Source organism: Clavelina lepadiformis, chromosome 3 (assembly GCF_947623445.1).
Source record: "Clavelina lepadiformis chromosome 3, kaClaLepa1.1, whole genome shotgun sequence".
Classification (NCBI taxonomy): domain Eukaryota; kingdom Metazoa; phylum Chordata; class Ascidiacea; order Aplousobranchia; family Clavelinidae; genus Clavelina; species Clavelina lepadiformis.
The window spans coordinates 134,041-144,928 of NC_135242.1; the positions used below are offsets into that span (position 1 = coordinate 134,041).

Below are 10,888 nucleotides of genomic sequence, written 5' to 3' on the forward strand. Positions count from 1 at the left end.
CTGCAGGGCTTTGGCGACGTGGGAACTTGTCAATTGCTCCCCGCGCCACTCAAAGACATATTTTTGACCTTCCGCTACTCGCACGAACGAAGAAAGGGCTTCCATCACTGGCGGTCTTACTACGATTTGAGCCGGCCCGCACGTAAGCCCGGTCTTATGATGCAACACCTGTCAAAACTTTAAGTAATTATCAATCACTTACAAACTTGACAGCCAACAACATGACCAGCAATACGTACTCGTATGACATAATATCCTTTTTTGGCCTTTTCTGCCTCCTTCGCTTCTTCCACCAGCATTCCCCTCACCGCGCTCGGTCTTTGCGCATTTTCAAATGTTAATACGGTGAAAAGAACTTCACCATATCCGCGCATCCGGTCAGGTCCGGGATGCTCAACCATGCCTGTAGATAATGGAAAATACTTTACTGTAAACGGCAAACCTCATACGTTTTTGCTTCACACCACTTACGTCGCATGTCTCGAATGCATATTGATATATAGCGTGAACGAAGAACTTTGTTCACGTCTTCAGTTTGCACGGCATTCCGTCTATCCCGCCCTTTTATTTCGTAGCGTCTACAAATATTTTTTGGCAACATCAAAGTTTGAACAAAACTTTAAACAAACTAATAACATACCGCTCCTGGAGGCGTCTCCTGTAAAATTCATTCCACTGTTTGACCCTTATCATTGTTGCCTGATACTCGAAGTTGCACGCTGCCGCATACTTCATTCTCATAACTTGATGAATGCAACTATTGCGGCATTGTGCGCAATGAATGTTGAAGGCTTGCAGCTGCTTTCCTCAAGCAACTGCCAATGTAGTCTGTAGTAAACGCAACAAACCACAAATAAAGCAAGTTCTACGTAGGTACTTACTTTAACGTGCTTCGCTTGGTGGGCGTCCAAGCTGAAAGCGTTTAAATCGGAAGAGTTGCAGTGAGCAACTACTCGTTGCAAAATTGACTTCTGCTTTTCGGCCTCATCTGCTCTTTTGCCTCCTCCGTCAACAGTTTGCAGATAGGCGGAGAAATTTCGGAGGCAGGCAGTCCACGTAAAAGCTGGGCTAGTTGGTTCAGGCGACTGATCAGACAATAATCGTTATAATAATACACATACAACTAAAAGCGCAGCATGTTCTGACTTCTGAAGCATTTATTCTCTCTAAATATTGCTACATAATTATGTACACAAGCAATTACCTTCGCCGTGTTCTCACGTCGCCGACCATCGAGCGACCTCACCAGTTCCTGCACTCGTTCGCCATCCAACACGTGCTTGGCACCTTTCAGGTGCTTTTTCAGGAATTTGACGAACTGGCCGCATAAGGGGCACTTTTGCTTTCCTTTACTGGTCAGCTGGTTGTAGGTGATTTGGTGAATGTTGCGGCAATGCCGGCCAACGTTAATTACCATTTTCATGCAGATCCTTAAAAACATAAAAATCACAAAAAAATAGGAAATATTGTTTTCAGGACAGCTTAAAGACCATACCTGCAGTATTTCGCTTTCTTTTTGAGATAACTTTTTTCCCCATGAACGTCCTCCGCCCCACTCTTGTCCGCTTCACCTACCATCTCGTCTGATTCCCTTTCATCAACCACCATCTCGTCTTCTTCTCTCTCCAACACTTTTTCTTCCCTTGCTGCCTCTTCCATCTCTTCTTCAGTTTCCTTTTTGATAGTTATATTTTCGCTTCCATCATAAAACAAAGCAGTTTAAGCCATCAAAGTTTACATAGAGCATGGTAATTTTTGAAATCCGGCATAATTTTAAGCCATGTTACTCACAGAATACTGTCAATGTGTTGTAGCATTTCTGATGCTACAGTTTCCCGGGCAGCCACGAATTCGACCGTTGAGTCGCTGAGGTTCCTAAAACAGCAGACATGGAACAACTTCTGAATTAATGTAAACATTATCAAATAAAATAAGAATTTAACTCAAATCCGGGCGCTATACGAAAAACAAACAATCTAAACGCTAACGTTAAAGAGCTTACTTATAGGCAAGATCTAGTTCCTGGCCAACCTCGCCCATACTTTCCATTGTGTTTTGGCCGAAACTAGATCTCTGTTGGTCTTCGATTTTAATGAAATAACTACGGCCTTCTTCAACTGAGCTGCAAAAGAAACATTTTTACGTTTTTCTTCTACTACCCAGGACAGAGTTTGAAGAAAACATCCGTTTTACGAAATCTGTCAAGTACAGAGTAAAAGAAAAAGTGAAAACTCTCACCCGAAACCTTGGACTAGAGATTTCATTGACTTTTTTCGAGTTTCGAAATACCCAGTCTCTGCAAAATTGAAATGTTTCAGAGTTTTTTTTTCTTTTAAAGAGCTGCAAAATAAAATAATCAACTAAGCGAAAAAAAAATTTTTCGGCAAGGAGAAGCCATTTCAACTTTATTATCTCACATTAAAGTCTGTAAAATACGGCAAGGACTTTACAAAGCCTCAAGAGCACTTTTAAAATGTTAATCTCTCTGACCACGTCGAGGACAAAACACGCGAAATACCGTTCAAGAAAACGTCCTAGCCCCGGAAACGAACAAACTTCTGCTTTCACGGCAATGCATAGAAAACAAAATAAGAAGCATTTTGTTAAACACCGCGGAGGAAAAATACTTAACCTCAGCAAGGAGGAAAAATGCGATATGCAGTAACTTGAAAATTCCTAACCCCAACGAAGAGAAACCCAAAATGCCAGTAACTAAAAATTTTTAAACCCTACGTTACTAACCAAGTTGTCCCAACTCCAGCAAAGAAAACTAAAACTATAAGTGCTGGGGTTAGGACTTTTGCGGATACCTAATCTTGACAAATGCTTCTCCTTCATAGTACCTCTAAACTTTCTTTCCCCGATTATAGGAGATGCGATTTGAAGTTATGGAGAGCGAAAACGTAAACACCTAGATTTCCTCAGCAATTAACTTAAATCAGTTAATCTAATTTGAACATTCTACATTAAAACGATTTTATATTGCGGGCTATGAACCAAATTTTCTTATAATTCGCTTGCCTTCACTCGATTTTTAAAAATTGACTTGGTTACTGTGCAGTCAATCATTACATTGGTCTACAAAAACAAAAAAATCTTTGTTGCATGAACTTTGATGATTGATTTAGGCTAAGTTTTGGTTGCTGAATCCAATTCTGAGCTCAGAATTGCTCTATCACGTCAGGTTTTTTCGCTGCGCATTTTCCCCAATTTCATAAATTGATCAAATTTTGACTTTCATTAGCGACGGTACGGTGAGCGTATAACAGCAACAAATCAAATATTGTTATTGAAATCACCTATGATGAAACCTCGGCTGGAAGTTTTGTTGTAGCACAGAATGACAGAGTTTTCAGTAAACTTTAATCTAGTGGTTATCAATCTTTCTTCAATCACGGACCTCTTTTCGAATTTCGAAAATATATGTGGACGCATTCATTTTTTTCTTTCGTTTCTCTTTACTTAGTTACCATCTTTATACATCGCGCTTGGTTTATACATCACGTTTGCTAGCTCATTACTGAGTTACCGTCTTTATCTGTATACATCTGCCCTGGAGACTTAAAAGGTAGACTTAAATGCTTTTTGTGACAGCACCCTGCTCTTTAGTAAAACGTAAACATTGTCAACAATAAACATAACATTGTTCGTATAATGTAAAAGAAAATTGACAGCTCAAAACGAAGCCTGAAGTGCGTGTTACTTCACAATGGAAATAAATATACATCGATTCCAGTAGGACATTCTGTGACACTCAAAGAAACGTATGAAAACATTAAGGATGTGCTGGAAACACTGAAGTACAGTGATTATGGCTGGGGATTATGTGTAGACGTAAAAATGATGAACTTTCTGTTAGGACAGCAAGGTGGTTACACCAAATACCCTTGTTTTCTCAGCTACTGGGATAGCAGAGCCAAAGATGAGCATTGGATAAAAGATAAGTAGCCAGAAAGGAGCAGTTTAACACCTGGAGAGAAACATATCATTCATAACCCGTTAGTAGATACCAAGAAGATCATCCTGCTGCTACTTCTAATCAAACTTGGGGCAATGAAATGATATGCTAAGGCTCTTGATCACAATGGAGATTGCTTTAAGTACATCTGCTAAGCTTTCCCAAGTCTCAGTGAAGAAAAGAAAGAAAAAGGCTGGAATTTTTAGTGGCCCACAAATAAGGCAGCTGTTCAGAGATCCAAACTTTGCAGCATCAATGAACACAGTTGAAGCAAGGGCTTGGAATGATTTTCTTTAGTTGTTAGTAACTCCTTTGGCAACAGAAAAGCAGAGAACTATCGAGACCTCTTAAAAGAAATGTTATCCAGTATGCAAGAGAAGATATGCAATACGAGCATAAAGCTACATTTTCTGAAAAATCATTTAGATTACTTTTCTGAAAACCTTGGGGACTTCAGTGAAGAATAAGGTGAGCGCTTTCACTAAGACATTAGAGTTATATGAAAGAGCGCTAACAAGGCCGATGGGACTGCCACATGATGGCACATTACTGCTGGAACTTGAAGAGAGAAAATTACACCACTACCCATAAACGAAAGCCATTAAAACGAAAATTTTCGAGCTCTTAAAGATTGTGGCATTTCTGTATCATTACATTGATTGTTCAACGGCTAGTTTCTAGTGATATTTTTTAAATGATTTCGAGGCTTTGTGTTCGTGTTTTGCATGATTAAGCGTTCCAGCAGTTTTGATTAAAACAACCTCTACATTTCGAGGCGGTTTCTGATTTGCGATATTATTTATAATGAACATATATATTATTTCAAAAACGTGATGTGATAGAAAAAAAATAATGCCAGATTCGGATTCAGCGCCCCAAAATTAGGTAAAAAAGACCCCAACACAGTCTGCCGCAAAAATCGTGCTGACCAGTGTTATTAATGGCTAAGATAAGAACTCGCCGGCGGAGGCGTTAAGATAAGCGGTGAGATCAAATAAGCGGTAAGATCAGATATAAGCGGTGATAAGAACTCGCGGGCGGCGTAACAAAGTAATTGCAGTTGCGGTTTGACAAGTTTAACAATATAAATTTGCAGCATAACAAATCGATCGGCTTTGGAAAATGCGTCGGAATGAACTAATGTATTTAGTTGTTACAAAGAGCACGAGCGACGCTCGCTAAGACATGGAGGGCGAAAACATTAACACGTAGATTGCTAGATATGATTTGAATATTCTACATGAAAGCGCTTTTAAATTGTTGGCTTCAAAAAAATCTGTCTGTCAGATGTGCTGTCTCCAATGACTGTTCTAACATCTCGCGAGAAAAACAAGCGTGGCGGGAGCATAGACATCTAATAATAAAAAAGTAATTTTACATACACGGCTCACCCAAACTTCCTAAACCCAGTCTTGGGGTTAGGACTTTTGCGGTTTTGAAAACTGGAAAAATGTTTCTCCTAGTTCGCTCTGTAATTTGTGTCTCAGGTTAAACGAGTTAAGATTCAAAATGGTGGAAATGATTCACTAACACGCACAAGCCGTGACATTCCTTACCACCTTGTAAATTTCGGCGATTATAAATTACGGTCTGCGAAACGAATCTTGCGATATATGCTTTCCAAACAGTGGTGCGCAAGCCTATCTAACTCCTACTACATTTTCTCTGGCTTTCTTATAACTTTGTTCCACGCGTCATACTTAAACGCTTCCACATCTACGAATGACTGCCTTAAATGACTGCGCATACATCTCGTGCGAACAACTCGAGGGAAAAAAGCATGTTTGGCGGGGCGGCATAGACATCTAACATTAAAGAAGCAATTTGACATATACGGCTCACCAAAAAATCCTAAACCCTGTCTTGGGGTTAGGACTTTTGCGATTTTGAAAACTGGAAAAATGTTTCTCCTTGTTCGCTCTGTAATTTGTGTCTCAGGTTAAACGAGTTAAGATTCAAAATGGTGGAAATGATTCACTAACACGCACAAGCCGTGACATGGCTTACCACTTTGTAAAATTCGGCGATTATAAATTACGGCCTGCAAAACAAATCTTGCGATATATGCTTTGCAAACAGTGATAAGCAAGCCTATTTACCTCCTACTACATTTTCTCTGGCTTTCTTATAACTTTGTTCCACGCGTCAAACTTAAACCGCTTCCACATCTACAACTGACTGCCTTAAATGACTGCGCATACATCTCGTGCGAACAACTCGAGGAAAAAAGTGCACGTTTGGCGGCGCGGCATAGACATCTAACATTAAAGAAGCAATTTGACATACACGGCTCACCCAAACTTCCTAAACCCAGTCTTGACTCTTGGGGTTAAGACTTTTGCGATTTCGAAAACTGGAAAAATGTTTCTCCTTGTTCGCTCTGTAATTTGTGCCTCAGGTTAAACGAGTTAAGATTCAAAATGGTGGAAATGATTCACTAACACGCACAAGCCGTGACATTTCTTACCACCTTGTAAATTACGGCGATTATAAATTGCGGTCTGCGAAACCAATCTTGCGATATATGCTTTGCAAACAGTGATGCGCAAGCCTATCTACCTCCTACTACATTTTCTCTGGCTTTCTTATAACTTTGTTCCACGCGTCAAACTTAAACCGCTTCCACATCTACAACTGACTGCCTTAAATGACTGCGCATACATCTCGTGCGAACAACTCGAGGAAAAAAGTGCACGTTTGGCGGGGCGGCATAGACATCTAACATTAAAGGAGCAATTTGACATATACGGCTCACCAAAATTTCCTAAACCCTGTCTTGGGGTCAGTGGCGTAGCAGCCACCTGGCGGTTCTGGCTCTGCGCCAGGGGCGGCAGGCTGCAAGGGGGCGGAAAAATGAGGCTGCACATTGCACACAGCACGAGAATTTTAAAAAAAATGGAGCGGTAAACAAGCTATTTTGTTACAATTTGGTCCCGCTGACCAAGAAAACTGTGGAAGGTGAACCAGTCCTGGGCATTTAAACGTTTAATTGTAAACTTTTAAGTTGTTGTTGATTGTAAACGTTTAAATGACAGGTTGTGGTTAAATTTATACAAGTGTTAATTTAGACTCGAAAATGAAACGTGTCAAAGAGAGTGGAGCTTTTTTTAAAAAGAAGAAAAAAGCAAGAGAAGCAGAATTAAAAAAGCACAAGGGAGCTATGCTAAAATTTGCAACCTCTTCTGGTTCAAATGTTTTTTTAACATTACCAGAGAACGATTCAAATGAAAACCCAGACAATAACGCTGAGCTCCAGAGAGATACTGAAAATATCAGCTTATCAGCAGAAACGCAAGAAACAGGGTCTATCAAAAGTAATACCAATGAAATCAATTATGCATTGCCATTTATAGATGGAGACGAAGGTGAAAATAACGACGAAGCAGTTGCAGTAGTCAACAATTTGCCTAATGATGTGGCCTCTTGGCCTGAAGCTATAGATCACCATTTGTATGAATGAAGAGCGAAAAAGTGGAAAGCAATTTTAGAAAGCGTTGTTGATGTCATATTATTTCTAAGTAAGCAAAACCTTCCTTTTCGAGGACATCGTGAAGCTTTTGAATCCAGCAACCAAGGGAATTTTTTAGAGACCGTGAAGCTTCTGGATAAAATATAGTCCCGTAATCATCAAATACCTTTCTGATATTCGTATTTCTACGAAGATGACAACTACTTATCTTTCTCCCACTATTCAAAATGAGCTTATTTTGCTTCTCAGTAAAAAAGTCAAAAACATCGTTCTTGAAGAGGTGCGGGAAACTAAATATTTTGCGATTATGTGCGACAGTACTCCGGACGTATCACATACTGATCAAATGACTCTTATAGTCAGATATGTAACAATCAAAAACAGTATTGCCCAACTGAAGGAATTGTTTTTGAATATCTTTCCGTTGAGCGGAAAAACGGCAGCTGAAGTTTCTCAATCTATTCTAGATGAACTTGAACTAAACAACTTAGATGTGATGATGTGTAGGGGACAAGGCTACGACAACGCATCTACTATGTCGGGAATTCATACTGGAGTTCAGCAAAAAATCAAAAACATAAATCCAAAAGCACTACTCGTACCGTGTGGAAATCACACACTGAATCTTGCAGGTGTTCATGCCGTCGGATCGCCGCATTTAAGCGACAGATTTTCGCTGTTTTACAAAGTATGTTTTTTTTGCTGCCTCTACTCATAGGTGGGATGTCCTTCTAAACTCTAAAGCATGCGCCAATCGCGCTGAAGCGAGTGATTGATACGCGATGGAGCGCACATCACGCTGCTGTAAAGGCTCTTCACGCATGCAGGTTTTGATGAGTTTATGGATGCTCTAGAGTCTAGAGGAACTATGTAATCCAAACGAAAATCTTAATACACGAGGTGACGCTCATAGTATTCTAGAAGCGATTCAGAATTTTTCTTTCTGTTTCTTCTTATGTTTTTGGAAAGTAATCCTGCGAGAATCTCATGATACTCAAACTTACTTGCAGCAAAAAGGATTGCTGTTAGCGCAATGCTCTAACAAGATGAAAGCGTTTGTCAACTTTTTAGTGGAAGAACGAGATAATCTGGTTAAAGGTTCTGTGGATGCAGCGATCAAAAAATGCACAGAGCTAGAGATTCCAGTTGAAGATCGGAGAGTTCGCAGAAAAAAGAGAATGCCTGGCGAACACGCAGAAGATGTTGGCCTTAGTGTTGTTGGAGAAGTAAGACGATGCATGTTTCAAGCATTGGACAGATTTAAACTTGAAGCTGAAACTAGGTTTACCGGCATACACCACTTGAATGATATGTTTGGATTTTTGAATCCTCACGCACTGCTGCAAAGCGAAAGTCACAATGGATTCACCAACGCTTTTAGAAGCACTTATGACGACGAGGTGGACTTTTTGGAGCTAGCTGTGGAAATTGAGATTTAAGAGGCCGGTGCGAAGCAGTGAAACCACGTTTGACACTAAGTTCTCGAATTTCCAGCTCTGCACGATCAACAAATATATTTTTTATTTCGCACACCTTAACCCGTTACTGTTTTTGTTGTTTTAACTTCACAAATTTTCAACAGACATTCGTGTTGAAGTTAATTTAACAAAATGCTTCCAAACCTTCCCTTTAACTACGACCGTCGTCGTGAATTCATTTACATAACGGTTTAACTCTTCATATTTAACATTTCAGACAATAGAAAGCATTGTGACATCACATTGTCACAAACATAAAACAAGCAGCGAACTTAATGTACAAAACAGGTGGTTAAGTCAATTGCTTGGCTTTCTGGTACAGACTGTCGACGACCAAGGACATGCTGGAGATTACTTCAAGCGCGGTCTCATACGTTTTATCAACCACCTGCTCATCAAATAATATCAGGACTTCTTCACCTTGTGAATCAAAGTTACCTGAACTTTAGAGAAGGGTTCGATAACTCGCAGAAGGTTCTGTTCCAGCAGGTTGTCATAAAGCTTGTCGAGGTGGGCGGGTATGATTCGATCGGCTTCTAACTCTTTTCCATACAAAGTTAAAACACTTTAAGCTCCGATATTGAACGATTGCGACTTGCCTTTGCCACGCACTTCATTGCTTCGATCTATGAACAAGCGCACAACACCATCTTACAAGGAGCCAACTACTTCAACATTCACACCTCCACAGCTAAATTTGTTAGTCAATGTTTGGAAATAAGAAAAACTGGCCACACCTAAGCACAACTCTGTACGAATAATAACATGTTTGGAGTACTGTAATACGGAGTCTTTATTATTTATATTACATTGGAAAAGAGGTTATCTTAGGCCCAGCTGAGTTCAAACAGGAACTCTTTGGTGATGAGGACAGCACACAGTATCCGTATTACCTAATTGCCCGAGTATTTCAACGCAAGCTTCCCTCCTAGCAGAGCCTGGACATCATCAGGTGCACCGAGCATGATCTTGCACAGCAGCATGTACTTCAACGACGACACAGCTTTGTTGCTCTCTATCGAGTCGTAGCCCTCAAATGCTTCATAGAAATATGAGTACGCCGTCTTCCAATCTTTCTCCTCAGCTGCATTTAAGATCCCAGACTGTCTGTCAGGCGCGGCTTGCATTTTGGGACTGTCTGTCTGAAAAAATAAAAATTTAAAGTAATGAGTGAAAGAAGTTTTAATGACCAGCAAGTAGAGAAAAATGCGAAACATTCACAACCAAAAACAATTTAATTTTCAACAGCGAGGAAAATGTGAGATAGCGATTACCAAAAATGTTGTAATCACTAATCATCATCATATTGGAAAATGCGAAATATAAATAACTAAACATGTTTTAATTTCCAGCAATTGGGAAATTGCGAAATATCCATAACAAAGAAGTTTAAATGCCTAGTCATTATTGTTGCTAGCCATTGTTTTATTATTGTATATTCCGAAAATAAAACAGCACAAGTAAAGGAACGTATGGAAAGGAACAAGTAAACATCAAAGTACATACTAGTAGTGATAGGTGATAAGCCAGTAACAGTCCACAAACAACTTCCACGGTTTTTACAATGTCTTTAGTTGCCATCTTTTCTACATCCACAGCCAATATTGTGTCAGTGCTGGTGATGGAGTCGCTGCTACTGTTTGCTAATAATGACCAATCCACCGTTGATGCGTCGCAAGTCAAGCAAACTCTTCCAAAGGCGTCGCAACGAAAAAAATCTTTAGAATCACCGGGCTACAGTAAGAAACTGTTTGAAGTTTGGCTACAATTGGTGAAAGAACTGTCAAATACGGTTGTCGATGGGCTGCAGTAAGAAACTAAATGTTGTTTGGCTACAAGTAGTGTAACGAAGTGTCAAACAGATATCGTCGTTTGGCTACAGTTAGAAACTAATTGACGGTTGCTACTTAAGTTGTGCAACAAACTGCAAATATATTTGTCGGTTGGATCTTGTTCCTTTTGTTTTGTAAAATTGTCCAAATT

The 10,888-nt window shown here is 39.8% G+C and overlaps 1 protein-coding gene across 3 annotated transcripts; it reads right to left on the reverse strand.

The window, feature by feature from the left end:
- Positions 1-471: 471 nt before the first annotated feature.
- Positions 472-10,878, reverse strand: LOC143449321 (uncharacterized). 3 transcript variants are annotated; one of them, XM_076949475.1, is made up of 11 exons: positions 10,412-10,878; positions 9,799-10,047; positions 9,344-9,531; positions 2,239-2,296; positions 2,003-2,122; positions 1,792-1,875; positions 1,496-1,696; positions 1,205-1,430; positions 882-1,085; positions 641-815; positions 472-578 (listed from the first exon to the last, which is right to left on the reverse strand). In XM_076949475.1, exons 4-10 carry the CDS (start codon positions 2,262-2,264, stop codon positions 738-740), a joined length of 939 nt encoding a protein of 312 aa, XP_076805590.1. In that variant the 5' UTR covers positions 2,265-2,296; positions 9,344-9,531; positions 9,799-10,047; positions 10,412-10,878; the 3' UTR covers positions 472-578; positions 641-737. The 3 variants fall into 3 exon arrangements, with proteins under 3 accessions (XP_076805590.1, XP_076805589.1, XP_076805591.1); XM_076949474.1 differs by having other exon boundaries at positions 2,239-2,340; XM_076949476.1 differs by lacking the exon at positions 472-578 and having other exon boundaries at positions 677-815; positions 882-1,068; positions 2,239-2,340.
- Between the last annotated feature and the right edge of the window lie 10 nt (positions 10,879-10,888).

Coding starts and splice junctions, on each gene's coding strand:
- LOC143449321 (XM_076949474.1), bottom strand. CDS start 9,402: ATGACAACCTGCTGGAACAGAACCTTCTGCGAGTTATCGAACCCTTCT. Junction 1,431..1,495: donor AAGAAAGCGAAATACTGCAG/GTATGGTCTTTA, acceptor TATGTTTTTAAG/GATCTGCATGAAAATGGTAA. Junction 816..881: donor ACCAAGCGAAGCACGTTAAA/GTAAGTACCTAC, acceptor CTACATTGGCAG/TTGCTTGAGGAAAGCAGCTG.